At 41.6% G+C, this 20,827-nt stretch overlaps 1 protein-coding gene across 1 annotated transcript in view; it reads left to right on the top strand.

Annotated features, from left to right (window-relative positions):
- Positions 1 to 20,827, top strand: part of cntn3b (contactin 3b) — a 59,489-nt gene that overhangs the window by 8,401 nt on the left and 30,261 nt on the right. The window contains 4 exon segments of the mRNA XM_084348428.1: positions 598 to 734; positions 2,770 to 2,905; positions 14,575 to 14,750; positions 18,585 to 18,683. Coding sequence (XP_084204554.1) covers positions 680 to 734; positions 2,770 to 2,905; positions 14,575 to 14,750; positions 18,585 to 18,683 — 466 coding nt within the window. The 5' untranslated portion in view covers positions 598 to 679.

Raw genomic sequence — 20,827 nt, 5'->3', positions numbered from 1 at the left:
TTAGATGACAATGAAACGTAACCTGTTTTCATTGTTTAACTGTCCGGCCTTCTTGTAATTCGTGCTGATCTAAGGGAGTGATGCATGTACATCAAAATGAAAACAGTCAGTTTGCTTACATTCAGTCGGCCACCAAACCCTTTGTTAAAGTATGAAGTGGCAATTTGTGGAGTGCTGGTACACAGTCTGCCAGCTCCTATTAATAGTCAAATAGGGAGAGAGACGTATCTTTTGAGGTCAGTCATTTCCCTCCTCACTTCTCTTTAAAGCGACTGAATTGAGCTTGTTAGTCGGGATGAGAAACGCGCCCAGCAGAAGAAAACATACTCATTTAGCAGCTGTTTCTTCTTCTGTGCCACCTGAAAATCGCACTGGCGTGTTTTACCCTCAGGTTTTTTTTGTCTGCTGCTGTTTTCCCCCGTCGCTTCTCAGTTCCTCAAGATTCACTTTCCCTTCCCTCATAGTAACTCTGAAAATAATAGGGACCTATTATGTAACTTAGCAGTGCTGTAATCATGTTTTTTTGCTGATGAATGCTTGTCGTATTTGGATCAAAATGTCATATTTTAATCACATCCATAATTGCTTTCCCTTCAGATTAAAATTCTTGTATTCAAGGGGAGAGCATTCCATTCACGAGCAATTGGATGAGAGTCTTATTAGCCCCCGGCAACTAAAGATGATGTTACCATGGAAACAAATTGTTCTGCTATCAATCACTGGATGCCTTGCAGGTAAGATATTATACATTTATACATTTCATATTTGAGTCTCAATGCAATTGTTGTCATGTTTTATGTCACGACAATGTGTCCCCTAATAAATGAGTGTGTCTGTAATGTGTATTCATTACAGAAGCATGTCACTGTTTTTGTGTTATTCTGTAATCTCACAGACTGAATGCACACAGTATCTGCAAGGTTCAAGGTTATAAACGGCATTTCATTCTTAGTAAGCAGCATTTCTATAAAATATAGAGTTTCATCCATTAGTGTTGTAAATAATCTCAGAAAATCTCTTCTCCTCGAGCAAAAAGGTTACACTGATTAAGTTGCAGTTGTTGCATGTACAGCTCCCCAGCGTGATGTCCTTCAGCGCTCCCTCGAGCAGGCGTCCTGCTGCGTTTACAGTACACTGTCAGGGACGACCGGGAGTCCAATCCCGTCCCTGTTTATGGCCTGTCCAGATCATTATCAGGATCCATGCAATGAATCCAGCCCAGCATTTTAGCACAATCTACTTGCCACCGCGCCTCATCCTGCCCTTGCGCAGCCACCAGGGATTTGAGCAGGAGAAGCAGCAGAGACACTCTACCAGAATGTCAACCCTTGTTCAAATGACATTGTAAATCCCAATGAATGTTATTCAAATTGGCTCATGGGTAATTCACACCCAGTACTCTAGGGAGCAAGATCCAAGCAGGCTCACCTTCCTAGCGGACAAGTGTTTTTTGCCACTTGGGCCTCGGTGGCTGCCTGTAGGTGCCAGTTCTTATTCAGTGTTGTGATCATACACTTGGAAACCCTCGAAAAATCACTACAGCTGATAACAATCATTACAACAAGTTGCCTGGCTCTATTGTCTGGGATTTCACAAAATACAGCTTAGACTGCATTTTATTCAAATCCACATTAGGGAGAGGCTAATAAACCAAACTGTGAGGTGACTGAACAACATAGCAAAAGTTGCCGTATCTCTTCTCTATTCACACGGTGAAATATGTTGATTCCCTGACATATTATCACCGGTTAAAGCCACGTGTAGAACTGCTAGCCACATGCTGCAATCTGTTAGCAGTAGGATATTAATTAGGCCTACTCTGGCCGTCTGTTGACTCTGCTTTCATTTAGTACCAGATTGTGTTCCACATCCTTTCCTTTTAAGCTGCTGGCAGATGAGTGCATCCTTATGGCCTCAATTAACCGGTGCATGCATAGTATGACATAGACGGTCTGAAAATAGATCACTCTGCTTTATTTATCTACCCTGTCACTTGCAGGGAATCATTAATTACTTGGGAAATAAGTGAGAATTGGCTTTCTACATCAGCAGTCAACCATTGACGTCTTAAGCGCTCAACTTAAATCCTGTTATTATCTATCACTATGACATTCTTCATGGCAATTAACACAGAACATCTTAGTTTAGTTCTATTACTGAGTATATGTGAGCTCGGAGCTGCTGCATTTAACTTTCCCCGGCTACATTTAAACAATGTTTTGGAGTTTTGAAGCAAGGAGATAATAAATATGTTGGACCGCGGCAACAGCATTTATAATATTTCATTCATCATGATGATAAAGTGACAGAGAGAGGCCGGGCAATGTGGGAAACGGGGCCTGCATGCATAACTGGAGTAAACACAAGCCCCATGGTCAGTGTTTATGTGTGTCAGGTTCATTTAAAACAAATGCAGAAGCACACAGTGAAACAGATACTGAATATGTCAGCGTTAGCAGTTAATGCCTAGCAAGGGTAAGTGGGATTTACACAAAGTGTGTCTACAGTACCTCTTGGAGAGTGTCCCCATGTATTTCTTTGCTCTTCTACGGAAAGAGACACATTGTTCAGAGAATAGGAGACAATATATACAATATATTGAGAAAGCAGTATATACTGAGCGTCAAAAAGGTGCAGTATTTCAGCAAGATGAACTATTTTTCCTCACCCTGCCTGTGTTTTCACTGTCTTCTTCCAGTGTTTTCTCCTAAGGTCAAAGAGACAATTTCCCTGCCTTGTACTACTATAGACTTTCTCCCCTTTCCCCAGCCTGTACAGACGATGTCATATTTCAAGGGCCAAGATGGAGGACGGAGCCAAGTGACCTCATTTTACCGATCAACTCCCCAGACCAGCGGGCTACCATCACGTGCGAGGCAGAAGGCAGCCTTCCTCCGCAGTACAGGTAAATTACCACATCAAAGTTCCATTCCCCGCAAGCCTCCTCGGCTCAACTGTCTACCCGCTTCGACTCCACATCCACATCACATGATGAAAATCCATCGCTGCTTAATTGCTTGCGAATCTCCGTTGCTGCTTCCACGGAAATCAAAGAGGGCACCGATAGCGTTGATTGCTATTGATTTGTTAAAGAACAGCGTTTTTCTGGACATAAATGCTTGAGAGAGATTGCGCACCATCCGACTAAAAGACGGGCTTCAAAGAGCGGCTGCCTAATTGAGCATCAATTTTTTAATTGAACAAAGCTTATCTATTTTCAGCCTGAGCTATGATGTTGAGTTAGCTAGATTCAGGTTGATAGTGCCAACACCTCAGATACGAGTGAAGTTAACTTTATTAATGATACGATTTAAGCCACTGTGCATCTAAAGATGATGATTTAAAGTATGGAGCACGGCTAAAGAAATCATTAGCGGAGAAAAGGAGATTCCAGCGACTCATTTGCACCACAGATCCTTTGATATCTCCCCGGCTATTCCCCGGCGGTGCACAGAGACTGCCTGAAAATGGCAGCTGGCGATGTTTTTTGTGGTAGATTGTGTTTCGGAGCTTGGTCAGCACCATGTAGATGCACAGCAAGCAGGGCAGAGAGGCAATAACCTTGTGAGTGACATTCCGTTAAATGCTTACATTTCCTATAATGTGTCTGCGCTGAAAACATGGTCCAGGCACAGCAGCGGGGGGTATCATTATACTTGTTGTGCAACCTGAGCTTTCCCAGTATGAAGCGGGAACTGTCGCTGGCATTATTTCACCCGCAACTTAAAACAATCTGATGTTCACTGGTGGTGTTGAAGAGGTTTTCTCCTTTGGGTCCCTGGTGTTGAAGCAATAGTGAGAAAATGTGTAGTTGTCAGTATGATCTGCAACTTTTACTCCAGCTGAGCAAGCATATAATAGTACGAGGGCTGTTATGCACATATCATCACTATTATAGTGTAACATGTTAGCTACATATCAGAGCAGTGCCAATCAATATTTTATGTGAGCAATGGAACAAATGACTGCGTAAAGTGAAAAGGGCTGGCTCATCATTAGAAAACCCACAGAGATTTACAACCAACTCTTCATTTCCCTTTAGCTTTATGGAGTGTTTTAGTGTCCTCCACCTCACTGTTTTGATTTTACATCCTGAAATCTTCACTGTTTTAGTATCCACCCTGGGTCCAGCAGCAGAAGGCACCTGTTTTAAGCAAAAAAACCCTGATAAATGCACAGCACCAAACGTGAATTATTAGCTAGTGAACCAATGATCCCACTTCTGTCTTGAGTTCTTCCTGAGGTTTCATCTATTTTATCTATCTATACGTTTTTTGGGAAGTTTTGCTTTATTTTTATCCGAAAATTAACTCGACTTGTAGAGATTTTTAGTTAGATACTTTAGACATTTTGCTTGCCTCCAACTTTCACAAGATCTGGTGGTAGCAATATATTTAATGACCCTTTCCATTGCTCTGATGTTATATAAACCCTTTGCTATAAACTTCACCCTGCCTCCCTAGCGAGTCTTGTCTCATCTCTTATTTTGTCTACTTCTAGTGTTCTCTGAGTTCACTGATTTTCCACCATTTCGAAGCACTCAGCCTCTGTTTGTAACACAACACAACACAACACACACATCTGACTCTGGCTATATTCATCTAGGTCAGTAGTTCCACTGTTTGGAGTCAGTGCCCTCAATTATGAATGAAAAATCTGAAACCAGGTTTAAGAGGAAGAATTGAAGTTTGAGTGAGTGAACGCTCACCACTTTGGATTGACGTGCTTGATAATGCTTTTAAAGACACACAATGTCTTCCCTTAATATTACTTTGAGGAAGGAGTCTGGGTTTTTGAGGTTTATTTGGGTTGCATCAGTTTTTCTGACACTGATCGTCCTTGACTTGTTTCCCTTCGGGCAAGGAGAAGACTGTTTTGTCCTGATGATAAAATAGAAAGCATAAATTCTTGCCAATTTACTTCACTAACACTGAAATTAGAACCTCAAAGTGTCCTGAGCAGACTGAAATAATGCCTTTAGGATGTGGTCATGCTGTGACTTTCACCAGATTCTGCAAACTATGCATAGGCCCAGACCCTGCAAATGAACAGTATTTGTATAATTAGATATGCCAAGCGAGAGGGTATTAAATTCAGAGCTCCTCACTTAATTTCCTCAGTTACTGCAGCTATTAAGAAAAATTCATCCATTTGGTTTAATATCCATAGAAAAAAATTGGGTCACACAATATTGAATTTGTCAGAGATGATGATGTCAGGGCGCCACTGTAGCACTGGAAGTGTCAGTCTTCTTGCAGTTGGGTGTTTCAGCATTCCTGCAATGATAAAGTGTATGTAAAATGTAGATAAGATGAAATTATGATCGGATATTACCTGAATCCAGTGGGCAAATACCAAACGTAATAGATTTCCAGCACAGCTGTAATGAACTATAGTATAGTAAGTAGTAATGCCTACAGAATGGTTTTAGTAGTTTATTTGTGTCATAGACATACAACTGGCCAGCCTTCATGGACTTTTATATGTCATTTAGACAATATGTTGCCATACATTAACAGACTGTCTATTTTTTAATCTATAAAGAATAAAAAGCATTATTGAATAATTAAACTGGAAACGGACACCTGACTTCCCCCCAGCGTTTCCAGGTTGTATTAATGTTGGCACTGCTGTCACAAGACAACTGCATCATTTCCGTTTCCCTCAGAGTAGCAAGCAACTACCAACAACACAGGACAAAACATGAGTTTATTCATTCGTTTAGTCTGTAATGGAGATGTGAAAGTGGATATAAATGGTGCCAGGCTGCCAGCCTGACTGGATCGCCAGTCAGCCCTCATTTCCCTGAGAGATTTTGTGCCCAGTGGCAGACAGAATTGCACAGTGAGAGCGAGGTTTATAGAAAACCAATCTAAATGCAGATGGTGTCACTCTATAGCCAAGACAACGACCTTTACCTCATAACGATTTGTTAAAACAAAAAATTGTCTATTGCAGTCCCAAGAAAAAAGAGCATTAACCTATCATAATAATTACACTAGTACCTGCTGCTAAAAAACAAAACTCGAACCAAAGTGCATATATCTGCATGCTTATACAAAAGAAAAATATCTAGTCAAGGGATGCCTATGTCCCTTCCCTAAAATGGGCAAACTGTGAATTTGTTGGGGACTATTTTAACCAGTGGATTGGCACACGTGTTGTTCTAGTGAGCATTTACAACAGCAGGACTGTGTTTATGGGATTGAGTTAAAAAAGACTACAGTGCTCATGTTCAAAGTACTGAAGGTAATGGTACGTAGTTTAGCTCAAGCACAGAGGAATTTCGCCATGTCAGGATTTGACTAGACCAAACAAACTTTTAGTAGGATCAATTCATTCTCTGTGTTGGACTTTTAAAGGTTCAGTGAGTACGATTTAGTGGCATCTAGCAGTGAGGGGGCAGATTGCAACCAACTGAATACCCCTCACTTCACCTTCCCCTTCAGTGGCCACTAAAAACGCAAAAAATGCAAAAGGCCCTCTCCAGACCCACTTTTTGGTTTGTCCATTTTAGGCTAATATAGAAACATGGAGTCACAACATGGTGGAAGAGGCTTATTCAAAGGTCCGTTTTTTAGTTTCAGGTAATTATACGCTGATGAAAACTTATCATATATATTATATTACGTTTCTGCCTCTTAATGCCCCTTTTAATGGGATTAATTGACAGTAAAAAAAATATCACCAGCCTTATCCTCAAATTTGTGTAAATCATTACTAGTAGCATCATCAGTTAAGGACTATCAAAGAGCAAGTGCTTTTCAGACTCATCAGTGTGCGTCGATACTACCCAGTAATCACACATGGAAAAATCCATCATAGACCCAGAGGATCAGGATGTGTTGCGGATCTGTATCTTGGAAAATGTAGGAAACCACTACATGCAAGTGAAAACAAGCGATGAGGGAATGCAATGTGAAGTTAAACTTGCATAATTGCTCCTGCAATATACTGAAAATAACAGATTGTAGATATCTAACTGATATGGAGGTAGCGAAGTCATTAATCAGGCTGTTTGACAAGTTCGAAAATTCGGTCTGGCTGATTTAAACAGTCGAGCACAGATTGCAGGTATGATAAAATGAGAACATCAGGCTGTCATTTGTGTTTATGCTCATGAGCTCTGCTAGTTAGCTTCATTCTGTCTGATTTTGTTTCCCAACACCTCACTCTGCTCCGCCTCACCCACTCAGTGACACGGTGAGAGTACGACTGGGAGCCCTGACAGTTCTTCGGTTGACAAATAGTCCAGCGTAGCGCCAGAGCACACTCCGGGGCTCAGAGCTGTGCTTTATGAATACACCTGTCACTGTGTTTACTATGAATCTGCTGTAACACAGGATCAAGGGCACCGCAGTGATTGGAAAGGGGGAATAAAAAAGTACTCTGGCTGGTGTCTGCTATCATGTAATGTGACTTCAGGCAGATGTATGACTCTACCTTTGTTTACGGGTCGGCACAGGGTAACAGGGACATAAATAGAACGGAGAGCGTGTGATTAAATTGAGGTTTTTTCCTTTTTTTGTTATGAATTCAGCCGCAGCTTTGAGTCAGATAACAGGGCTGAATAGAGAAAATATTTAATTGATTTTTATCTTTTGGAGGGTCACTTGTCCCTTTCAGTGGTTAGAAAACTCTGTGATCCTTGGGCTTTTGAGATCTTACAAAACCAGTGGGATAAACTGGAGGAATGCAGGCCTGTGGTCTTAAGTGAAGGCTTTATTACTGAATTTCAAAGTAGTCGATACCGTATATGGACACCTGCTTCATGCACAGCCATCATTTATTTACATATTTTAATTTAATTTGAATAAAACAGCATATAGTCATGCTACAGATTGTAACTGTGAATGGTTTTATGCCTGCAGATAAAGGTTTTATGCACATACACTATATATATGTTGACATTTCACTTAATCCATAGGATTTTTTAAAGCTGATACATACACAGGAAACACACCCACACACGCGCTAACACACACTCACACTTATACAAGGTGGTTTTAGGAATATTTATCGTGTTACATTTGGCTTGAAGGCCAAACGAACATCAATTTATTAAAGAGCAGCAGCAATAACCTACTAAACATAATTGTAGAGAGTACCCTGGTCAGCAGTTGAATTTCCATTATCAGCTCTAAGCTCTGCGTGTGTGCGTGCGTGCGTGCTTGGTGTGTGTGTAAGAGCGAACAGTATGTGGTCTGTGTGGTCACTGCCGTCTCTGTGGGTGTCTGGCCTCAAGGAAAGCCAGGTGAGCCAGTGCTGCAGTACAATCCCCGGTCTATTTGATGAGGAGACCTCATGCAAAATTGATGTGAACCTCAAGGTCAGGGGGAGTTCATTCAGAGCATGCTCAGATCAGCCCGCGCCTGCAGCACACCGCAGCAAATAGGACTGTTCCCCCGGACTCCGTTGGACTTAGCGTAAGCTCCTCTCGGCCTGATGGGGTGGTGGATTCAATATGATTCACTTTGGGCTGCTCTATCATTAAGACCTCTGCTCTGCCTGTGTCACCTTTCTGTTTTCACTCCTCCTTTGTATTTGAAATGGTATTATAACGAAGGAGAAAGGGAGCTATTTTCTTTAGAATGAGAAAAAAACATTGCTCTGATGTTTTGTGCTCGTTAGCAATACGCTGGCCACAAATAGAAGGCTGCCTCTCGGTTATGGTTAGAGTTGTATAGTTATCCAAAGGAGTAATAGGGTATTGTTTTGTGGTTGTTTGCTGGCCTCTTCGGCTTGTGGCCCCTAAAACAAAGCGATGTGTACATGTCACATCTCCCCCATCACAGGTTATGGCCTTAATATGGGCACGAGTTGTGAGCAGTTCTATCAAAGAGAGATGGTCTGTTCACAGAGTGTTTCTTTTAAACCACTTTCTGAGGCGTGGAGAGGTGAAAATGAGCAAAATGAGAGAAATGTCAGATGTATTATGTCTTTAATCCTGTCATGTATATAGTACAGTATATCGCTCAGTTGGTGAGAGAAGAACTCTTTCAACCCAATCGGCAGAGTACTGGCAATGTACATTTTTGCAAACCACAGATATGTTGAAACGTTACATTTCTTTATGCATTCTTTATGTTTATTTAGGTTCAATTTCAAGGTCAACTAGGAAAAGCAGGATATTAAGAGCCATATTGATGTTTCTTGGCAGCGACCTCTATTGGCCATAGTTATTATTACAGCTGAAAAGGAGGAGGTCAGGAGAGATAGTAGAAAGAGTGGAAAGTCTGTATTGGGAGGAGGTTGGGGATGGATAGTCAGGTTAAACAAGCACAGGACTTCCATTTAGGAGACCGCTGTTTAGTGTGAAACCTGAAGTCAAAAGTGAGTTATTTTAACTTACTAATGGAGGGAAGTTAGGTCACGTATGTAACGTAACCTAAGTTACTAACATAACGTGATTTATAGGTCTAATTTGTAAGAAAGATCTTTGTGATTGTAGGTCGGCTCGGCCACCATCTGAAGCACCGTTATTTTGTGAGTTGGGAAACCCAAAGCATCAGTTTCTGTTTTGGGAGTGTGGTAATGCACCAACTCAGTTGTTTTGATATAAGGATGTGTTGATTTATCTTGTGTCAACACCATGCTTATGCTCTGGTTAGGTTTAGGCACAAAAACCACTTGGTAAGGGGGTTAGGTTTTGGAAAATATCATGTTTGGGCTCAAAATACCTGCTTTAATCACCACAGACGCGGTTGGAGATTGTCCTCAGGTCTGTTGCAAGATATCCAGTGGTGCCTTCTCGCCTCTAACTCCACAACCATCCACCTCCATCTCCTTATGTGAAAGTAAGGTCATAAATGTGAACGTGATATGAGATGTTTTGCAGAAATGTGACTATGGTTGGTATCCTATGACACCTGTGAATGTGAACGTATCAGTGGTTTGCTGCCAACATTTTATCCTGGCGACTGGGCCGACTCTTTCATTAAACAGTCCTCGAGATGAACGTTTTTGTAGTGTTGTTTGAATGTTTAGTGAGAATTATCTACCCATATAGTGGATTCCCTAAAAAGTGGTGTGCAATCAATAGTCACTAGCTGAGATTTATCAGCACCACATTCTGATAAGGTGCATCTTATGAATTGTTTATACATTCCGACTAATGGCTTCATTAATAGTTAATAAGTCATTGACTAGCGTCCTTAGATCAGTCGTAAGCCATTAATAAGCGCAAGTTTTTACGAGACCAGCTTTCTAAGTTTTAGCTGATCCATAAAACATTAATTATTTCCATATTAACCCCATAATAAAGTTTTAAAAGAGACTTAATTAATCACAACTTATTAGAAAGGGGCACGATTTATTTACCATCATGCACTGTGCAGACATGGCAAAAAAAAGCAAATTTACTCCCAGAAGAAAGGAATGACCCCAGTAGTATTAGTATATTGTGTTAATATAGTTCTCGCCATAGAATTGAAATGAAGGATCAGTGAAGTTGTGTGCCTACATTGATGATCAGGTGCTGGATGTTGGAGGTCAGGTACAAAGTAGGGTTGCAGTAGATAAGACTGGGGCTGATATTCATCCCATTCTATCACACTAAATCATGGCGCTGTGTTTTATCAACGGGGGGAAAAGAAGGAGCCAAATCTGCACGGAAATTAAACAGTCTTAAAGCAGCAGTGAATGACTGGTCCATTAAGAGAAGGCTGCATTCCTCGCCTGTGTTTTTTAATTCCACTGTGTATAAAGGCACCTCAGCTTGTGTCCTGCTGATGTTTCTTCACATTTTCTGAGTGTGAAGATTCACACTTTTTCACGTACTCTCACTATGTGAGAAATTACAAGTGCTTTAAATAGTTTACATTGCATTTATGTTAGGTATGAGGCCATAAAGACAGCCGCTCTTGTTGATCTTTCCTCATCTTTACTTCAAACCCACCTTTCCTGGGTTCACATTAAAAAGGCGAGCAAGAGCTCTCTGATGACACCTTCCCCATGTCTTCTAATATCATAGCCTGTCTCAGGTGTATCTGTAGCAAGAGTAGGTAGGTGGCTTGCTGATTGTGTCTGCAGCACAGAGACGCCTTCACACCCAGCCAGCTGTCTGCTTCAGGGGTGTGTGATCTGTCCAGGCTGCCCACCTTCCTCTCCCATTAAGCTCAATCATGCTGGGTGGCTGCAAGTCTAACTATCTTCTCATCCTTTTCCATTTAACCTCCTCCCCTCTTCCACATACAATAATCCTCCCTTTGGCACAAACAAAGGAGGAAAAGGACAGTGGAGAATTCAGAAGAAATACAAGGACTTTAAACACAGCGGCAAAGTGTGTGATGTACTCAAAATGCTCATATTATGTAACGGGGTCTGTTTTCACATATATTCTTAGAAACATAAGCTTTGTCATGACAAGGATAGAGCATTTAAAAGTAATATTGTTGGAATAGTGACAAAATCAGTGAGATTAAGTGACTGGCACAGACTGTTAGATGAATAATGCAGGCAACAAGATGAAAGACAGCTTTGTCTTTTGTAGTCTGTCAGGCAGGAGACTGGGGAGAGCCATGACTGACTTTAAGACTGCATGAAGCATCATTCTAACCGCCTGTTAGTTTGCCTGGGAGGAAATAAATGATATTGATTTTTTTTTCCTCTCCTTATCATTGGAAATGTCATTTCACAGTCCTGTCACTAAGGCCGACTAACACACAGCATTCCAATAATCCTTTGTTTCTGAAATTCTAGAAGGAACGGCAAGAGTCATTTCTCACCTGTGTTAATGATCTGAGATAAAGTCTCGGTACCCTCCATATTTGTATAGGTGCCTCCTGCACCTTGCATCTCCTTCGGATGTGGCACTGTCACACCGACAGACTTGATGATTTCAGTGAATAACGCACGGTATAAAGTGTTTTCTTTGTTTGGCGTGAACATAATTCAGTGTTTTGTCTCTTTTGTAGCTTTGATTAATAGCTCATACTTCCTGAACTGAGCTAGCATGACAAGAGTATCTTGTGACCTTTCCTTGAAGGAAATGGTCCGTAGACAACGCAATACGAAGGTGTCAGAAAGCAATAAGTCAGAAACACAAAAGCACAGGCATAAACTCATTAGAAAACACTCAGAGAGCGCATACCATTGCCAAGGCTGCACAGTCCTTTAGACATGTCATTTTCGGAACACAAAATGTTTTTTTTATTTTTAATCTGCATCTCAATGTGCACAGTCATCATAGGATGCTTTCGGCATTTTTTTTTTTTTCATTTTTTATTCAAGTAAGTGCAGTAGAGTCTACAGACTCAGCGGTGCCTCTGTGAGTCTGTTGGCACAGTGGTGCTTTTGACTTAAAATCAGCAGGCTAACCGAGCCCCCGGGAGTAGCAGCAACTTCAAAGTCAATTTGCCATAGTGGCCAAACTGTGTCATGACAACGTTACTTGTTTCACAGAGGGCCCAAACAGGCTATAGCCCATAAGCTTCCATTGTGAAAGAAGTGGCTGTAAAATGATATTAGAATTTGATACAACATTTGGAAAGTCAAGAAGAGTTGCACAATTAAGTGATTTTAAGCTAGCAGAGAGATAAACCAGAAGTTAGCCTCCCAGCTAGCGGAAGTTTTTGGTGCGTAGGCACATAGTATGTGAAAGATCTGGCAGATTACATACCTGGGAGTCGCACATTTATCACTTCATGCACCACTGAATTAATTTCATAGGAATGAATGGGCCCTGCTCAGACATTGTATCTAATTTCTACTAAATATATCCATGATGCTAACATTTCCATAATGACTACGCTCACATGCTAATGTTTAGCCAGTCTAATGTTAATCATGTTTTCCAGGTTAGTTTAGTTTGTTAGCTGAGGTGGACAGCAACTGAGTACATTTATGTTTTGCACTTAAGTACAATTCTGAGTTATTTGTACTGAATTTCACTGTTTCACAATAATTTCACAATAACATGCTATTTTATACTTCTTCTCCAAGCCTAGTCACCACAATAAAATGTTAGCAGTTAGTTGCAGGCGAGAAAGCTACCAAGCCAGTTTCTGCGGGTTGTTTCAAGATTTGTAAATGTGACACCATTGGGTATTTATACACCTCGGGACAATTTTCAGCTGTGTTTCTGCTGACCAAAAAAGCCAAACATGATGTTTTTCTTAACCCTAACCAAGTGGGTGTTGTGCCCAAACCTTACCAGAGCATAAGCATGGCACTGTGACAAGAGAATAATTACAAATTACACTCAGTCAACATGTATTGTCCACTCAGCCGACATGTATTTTGGCGATTGGGTTGCTATTCTATTACATTTCATATAAATCACAATGCATTATTACATTAACATTGTTTACAACAGTAAATAAAACCACCCAACAGTAGTAAAATGTAAAATGATCTCCACTACTGCTAAAACATTGAAATGCTGCTTACATGTTACTGCATCTATAATAATAACCAAAGTGTTTTTGAATTGTGATATTGCTACTTGTACCTGATTAAAAGACATTATTACTTCTTCTCCTGCTGTGTTTTTTGCAAATTAGCACTAAACTGAAAATAAGGTTGATGCTGATAGGCATGTCATTAGTTTTGCAGGTATATGCTGAACTCAAGTATTGACAAAGTAAAAGTGTGATCTGGAAAGTCAGGGGAGCACCAGGATTATTCACCCTTATGAATATGTGGACCAAATTGTATGCCAATCCATTTAATAAAAGTTGTCTTGACATTTCATTTACCAAAGTTGTAAGGATTCATACAAATTTTTATGTTAATCCATCTTTGACTTGATAAGTGAAAACCTTCAGCCTCTATTGGTGCTACATAAAAGGTCAGAGGATAACCAAAGTCATTAGGATTTATCATCTTGGTACCATTAATATTTACCAAATTTCATGGCAATAAAACAGTTATTGAGATTTTCCACTCTTTATCACAAATGTTGCCCTAGTGTTGGCGGAATAGAAAATTCACGGGGTCAAAGAAGTCAGCAGGAATCATCCTCTGGGAACTATGAAAGAATTTTATGCTAATAATGTGGCTGAAAATAGTAAATCGCTCCATCGCCGTGCTATGAAACACAATCTCATGTATTGCTACATGGACAGAAACACTTGTCTCTCATGCACGGCCGAGATTTCCACCAAATGTCAATACAATCTGTTAACATTTGTCAGATATTCTGCTAGCAGACTCAAACTGCACCAGAAAACCAAACCTCCTCACTGAAAGTAATTAAAAATGAGATGAAATAAAATCCACTTCACCAAGCAGGAGAAAATCAATACTCACCACAACAGATTTTCTCTGTTTGGAATTTTGCCTAAATTAAAAGCAAAACAAAATACTTAAATGAAGTCAAACTGTTAAAAAAAACTGGAAGCTTTATCTGTGCTTAATGTCAACACATTTATTTTCGCTTTTTCGTGACTAGCCGTGAGGCTTATTCTCAGCATTCAGATCTCTGTGTTAATAATACAGAGCCCTGCTCTCATTACTCACCTTTTATCCTCTCAGCATGATGTGGGTGGACCGATCAAATCGATCTCTTTGATAAACACTGTGAGCGTGCATCTCCAGGGGGCTCAGCTACTGATTGTGTTTGCGTTTTTCCAGATGGTCACTAAACGGAACACTCATTGATCTGGGGAATGACTACCGGCGTCACATGTCTGGGGGCAGCCTGATCATTAGCAACCTGGACAAGGACCAAGACACCGGGGTATACCAGTGCACGGCCTTCAACACGTGGGGGTCCATCCTCAGCCGCAGAGCCAGCCTGCAATTTGCATGTAAGTGATCCCACAACTGCTAACACAATTCTGGCATGGCTCTGACACAGTTATGACATCCTGGCACGTCTCTGTATCTGCCGTATATCAGTCTGACATGTTTGTTACATGCTTGTGGCCCAGGCCTTTTTTTTTTTTCATTTACTATTCCAATTTCTCATTGAGATTGCCTGCGAATAGATTTCCGAGAGGGGAAATGGTAATCGAATGAAATGTCAGACGCAACAAACACAGTGGGTGAGGCAGCTTCTGACTGCCTCTGAACTCCATTGATTCTCATTAGTGGCTCCAACTCTGACAGCATCTTTGCTCAGTCCGAATTGACTCATATTTTGCCAAGTGATACGCCAGCTCCTGTGATTCACACTTTAAAGGAGAAGAACACAAATAATGCTTAAGAAGTATTTGCATCTTTGTAATCGGCAGCCACGTCGTTTTGAATAATATACACAGCAGACTGTGAGCGGATCAGATAGTGACAGGCCGTCTGCTACTCCCGACTTCCTGTTTAAAAGTCGGAAGGCGGGTTGGAAAGTGATGCTGTAGAGTGGGGGCCTACCTTCCAGACAGGCGCTGTAGAGGCACCTCTCCTCTCTTGATCAAGCTTGCTGGCTATTGATCATGTCCCAAGGATAGAGAGCTTTTCACTTCCTCTCAGGAGATGGGCTGCTATTATCCCTATAGCCCAGTAATGAATCTCACTTGTGGGGACCGGGTGAAGAGCAGAGCTGCTTGACATTTATTGTCTTGCCTAATGCACAGTGAGGGAGGTCTCGGAGATCAGCATGGCTGATACTCTGTTTTTCCGTGTAATGAGGCCACTGCCCTAAGATAGAAATGTCATGCCATCTTTGCTGCTTTGCCTGCCTTCAGAATTCAGCTGCAACCACTATAAGCTGCCATATCCTCCCACAGCGCACAATTGCTGGGGAAACATCGGGAATAATGCGTAGAATTACAGAAAAATGTCATCTACAGCATCAACATACGCACTTGTTGTACTGATAAGTTAATCTTTTCATGCTGCCTGAGAGAAATTCTGGTTTCATGTAATCTGGGTGTTATTTTCATAGCTTTGGCCGTCATCATTGGTTAAGATAACATTGTACTCTTCGAGTCAATTGCTGAGATCTGGGAACGTTGCTCCTGTCAGACCCGCTCAGCCCAGACTTTACATTGAACAATTCCAAAACCATTGCCATTTTACGAATAAAACCCACTACAATGTTTGCATTTCTCAACGGATATCAACGAGTAGTTTTTTTTTTATATTCAAGGGTAAATGATTTGTGGAGGTTAAAGAGAGTTTTGTCTCCAGTTGCCTAACATCTCAATAGTTCAGTGCATTCACTGCCAGACGCTCAAGAGAGTGGATTCTGAGTAACTGGAGGGAAACTCTTTGTACTCCACATAGCTATGTCTAAACCCTTGAACATAAAAAAGACTCACTGAAATTGCTGGAGAAATAAAAATGTTAAAGTGCTTTTTATTTAGAAAAAACACAGCTCCCCCATTTACTTTCTACATATTTGCGGGCCAACCTTGCCCATCACAATATGACAAAAAACAACGAACAACTGTGCGTCGTGTCTAAGGTGTCCCTCGCAATGACAAACCCACAGCAATGACATATTTCCTAACTCTGTAGTTTTCTTCTAAATGTTGGTTTTATTCCCCTTAACTGTCCTGTTTGGTCCGGACTCAGCTCTTCCATCAATGTCGCTTCCAGCCACAGCTGCCAGCTGCATTTAGTGAAATACTCTACACTTCCTGCATCAGCACCAGACAGCAGACGGACACATTGAGTGACTAGCTGGTGAACGCAGTGGAGCATTTTTAGGAGCTAAGGAGCCAGATATTTACCTCAGGAGTCGGTGGAGACCAAAAACAGAGCTAAAAGAGAGTGAATATTCAACTTGCATACAACAGGTGGATTACAAGACATGTTATCATGTTGTTTTGTGTCTGCTGGATGTGCAAGTAAACAACTGCTGGAAGTAACATCATCTCAAAATATCAAATTGCAACACTCATTTTTTTCAAGGTGATGACAGGTATGCCAGCATTGTGTCTGCACAGCTGGGCTACACATTTTGGTTTGTTTACAACCTGTGAAACTGTCTGAGCGCTCACATTTCTTGTTTGTGTTGCATTTTGTTGTAATTATGTCGCCTTGCTTGTAATTCTCAGCAATTGCCTCGATAGCGCTGTAACTGATCGTAACAGTGGCCCAAACCACAAAAAATAGACCCAAGTTGTAAAAAAGCCGCTAAATTTCCTAACCCAAGAATACAATAGCTGTACTGTGTTGTCTCTTGAGCAGGTTAAAGTAGCTTTGCTCAAAAACACTGCTGGACACAATTCATAACAGGGAACGTCTACACAATACGGCGGCGCCATTGCCCAGACCAATCATCTTCGAGCTGTAATGGTCGCTGTGTAATCTCTGGGCCAGCCATTCTTATATGGCAGAGACTGATTCTGCTTACAAAGGAATCACTGCAGCTACAGTGAGTTTGGCCTCCAGCTTTCAGAGTTACAGTGTGTGGTCAGTTCACTCCAGTGAAGCCCATTATTCTTCCGCTCAGAGGCCAGAGAAGGGAGGCGTGTATCCCCTCCAGCATCGAGCCCGGCCACATCTCTACCCTCCTCTGTGCCATTTTTTGCACGATCTCCGTGAAGGAGTCATCCTTTCCTCAACCCCTGAGTAATTATCTATGGCTCTCTGAATCACCTCCCGCTGCTTCCAAAAGCGTTGCTGTTATTATTATCAGCTGCTGTTTTTGCTGCGCTTTTTCAATCAAAATCAAGTATGTGAAACTCTCTCCAGCGCCGTTCTTCAGAATCATAAATGTCTTTAGGAGATTGACTCCGTATTTACTGAGGCAGCCTGGTGAGATCAGAAGGACATCGCCTCTGTCTGTATTTCAAGTCAGCCATCTCCTCCTGTGGCCTCCTCTGTGTCCTGCCGTGACTTGGCTCTGTTTGATTCCACTGCGGTCATCAGAGAGCTGCTCATTAATCTTACCAACACTCTGTCCCACTTCTCTCCATAATCTTCCTTCTCCTAATTTCCCTTATCGGTCACACTGACTTTCTTTTGTTTGTGTTTGGAAGGCTCACTCTAGGCTGTTAGCCAGAGGGTGCAGACAGAGTACAGAGCGGACTGCGGCAGCTTCCCTCCATCAGTCATGAAGCCAGGGGTGGTTTATCATCCCAGGTTTAGGTTTTGTCTGCCAGCAACTGCTCATTCATTTACAAGGGCTAGGTTGTGCTGAGAGTATTGATGGGGAAGCTAATGCTTTTAAGTGCAAGATTACACCACATTTAATAATGATGTTACTTATTGCTGCTGGCACAGCAAACTGTCATTTGTCATGCGAGCTCCCCCATGTTTGTTCAGTCCGCGCACAGCTTCTCCTTCCCCTCTGCTCATTTTATCCTATTGAAGCCTAATCTCATCCTGGCGTTAAAGTGTGGCGTCGCAGGGTAAAAGTCACCAAGTCAGGTCCATCTGTTTCATCAGCACCCTGCAGGCCTTTGAAAGCATCATAAGCTGTCAGGAGGTGTCCCAGGCCAATCAATGATGCCCCATTAAAGTCCCACTGCTCAAAGTGTGACATCAAAAACATGCCTCAGTGAATCAGTGGAGGGAGTTTAGGGAGAACTTATGTCTCCTATTTTCAAAACTATCCCTTTCAAAGAAACCCTGGAGTGTATAGACTGTGTAAAAACACACTTTTTGGCTGTCTGATATTCTGCTCTGTGCCGCTGAAGATTTGACTTTTTTTCAGCCGCTGTCTAAACCCATTTCGATCTTTTCTGACACATCAGATCTTGATAACTTCAAAACTCAAACTGTGAGGAACGCTGTCAACGTCCGTGAGGGCCAAGGAGTGGTTCTGTTATGCGGACCACCTTTACACTCTGGAGGTAAGTTTGCTGTATGTGTGTGTGTGTGTGTGTGTGTGTGTGTGTGTGTGTGCCGCTTTTCCTTCCTGTCGTCTCTTATTTAAACATGAGTCATTGGAATTACCTCCGCTCATTTCACATGGAAACCTTTGATAAAGGATTACTCCCTTACTCCTGACTTAATCTGTTTTTACAGCCATTTATGTGTACACATGCTCTTAATAATCATCCTCTTATGTATTTCATACTGAATATTACTAAGTAAATCCCCCGGGTGTTTCTTTCCTCATGCCGCTTTTTTTTTTCTAATTAAAGTTTCTGAAGTAAGTCTTGAAGGAATAGCTTGGCATTTTGGAAAATTTAAGTCTTTGGCTTCTTGCTGAGGGTTAGATGAGAAGACCACTCTGGTTTTTCCACTTGGAGGCCAAAAAGTTGGCTACAAAATGTGCCAACATTGTTTGGCGGCTAGCTGAGTGCACAGAGGTATGGTTCATAGCGGTTCATTTGTCTTTTAACAAAATATTTCGCAGGCTAACTTCCTCGCTTAGGTCTCGCCACGCATTATTGGTCTTCTTTTTGTCTCGCTAATGTTCCATGTACATACAAAAACAGAAAATCGCAGTGGTGTTTCTGTCCATTTGTAAAGAAATGTGTTTCCTTGTGTTGAACACGAGGGGCGTACGTCTGTAGTCATGGACAGAAAACAAAAGGGAGTGGAAACGAGGTGAAAAGTTCACACCAAAGCATGAAAACAAAAAGTTGTGGTTTTTACATATAGGATTATGTGCTGTAGTGGTAACTCTCTCTCAATTCGCGTGAACACTGTACGACACCTGTTCAAACAAAGCCAGGCTAACTGTTTCCCCTGTTTCACATATTTATGCTAAGCTAACCAGCTGCTGCCTGTACCCTTATTTTTATGTTAGACCTCTAATCAATTAGTCGATCAGAAAAAAAATTATCAGCAATTATGCTGATCATCAATTATTTCAGTGTTCACTACTCCCTGCCCTGGATGATTCAGAAGTTTCCCAGCTTCACCACACCTGATTCAAACGGATGGGACGTTATCAGGCTTCAGCAGCTTGATGACGAGCTGGTCATTTGAATCAGGGGTGTTGGAGCTGGGCAACATCTAAAACATGCAGGGACCAGCAGGACTGAAGAACACTGGATTCATCATTTAAGTATTTTTTCAAGAAGAAATGTCGATCATTTGCTGGTTCCAGCTTCTTAAATGTGAGATTTTTTGACGATGTACAGACTAAATGAACAATGGTGAAAATATTCTGCAGATTAATCGATGAGATTAAATGTATCTAAAGAAATTTTTTTAAAAAAGCTTTAATTCTTCGACCGAGAAGATGAATATGTATTCTTTCAATGAGACGCCACAGTATGGAGATGGAGACGCAGACTGCTTGGCCCCACCTCACTGAGTATCTGCACAAAACTGAGGACATGGACAATGGCTGCTGCCTAGCTTGCCTGCCTCTTGACACAGTAGCTTGCACATCGGGACAACCAATTTCCTTCACAAGAGAACAGTTTGCGGCGCAGTGCATTGTACAGCTGGTCTATGGGATAATGGGTCAGAGTACTTTGTGTGAAATACAGTTTGACAGCTTCCCTCTGACATAGGATTATATGCGGTTGGCTGCTGGAACCGTAGCGCTATTGTGTTTTCTCACATTTTCAGAAGTGAATGAAAGTAAGCCTGCTGTTCCATTTTTCCTTCCCTGCCCTGTTACTCCCTCTCCTGCTCTCCCCTCTTTCCCTCGCTCTTCTTCCTCTCCTCTCCTCCAACCCTTTCTCTCTTCTTCTCTCTCGAATTTTGAAAAAGCGTTGACTTGCCACACCACCTTGAACTCCGCTGAAGTTACCACTCCACTTATCCAACACCTACAAGGCTTCCCCTCCGGTTGTCATGACGCTCCGTCGACTTTGAAATCTGTAAAAGCTTTTTCCTCCGCTACCGCATCCATTATCACATCACTCAGATGTGATAAATTAAATACAATATTGTCACAAGCAATTGCGATTTTATCACTTTTGTGCTCCGTCGAAGACGTTTGTTTACTTGCTGGGTGCATAAGTGCACAAGTCACTTTGTCTGTTGTGTAAAAGCCCTTGTGTTGTACTACAGCTCCTCTTCTGACTTACAA

The sequence above is a fragment of the Pagrus pagrus genome, assembly GCF_965226575.1.
Source record: "Pagrus pagrus genome assembly, chromosome: 3".
In the NCBI taxonomy this organism is placed as follows: domain Eukaryota; kingdom Metazoa; phylum Chordata; class Actinopteri; order Spariformes; family Sparidae; genus Pagrus; species Pagrus pagrus.
Note: the sequence above shows the minus strand (reverse complement) of the source record. Positions and strands in the feature narration are given on the sequence as shown.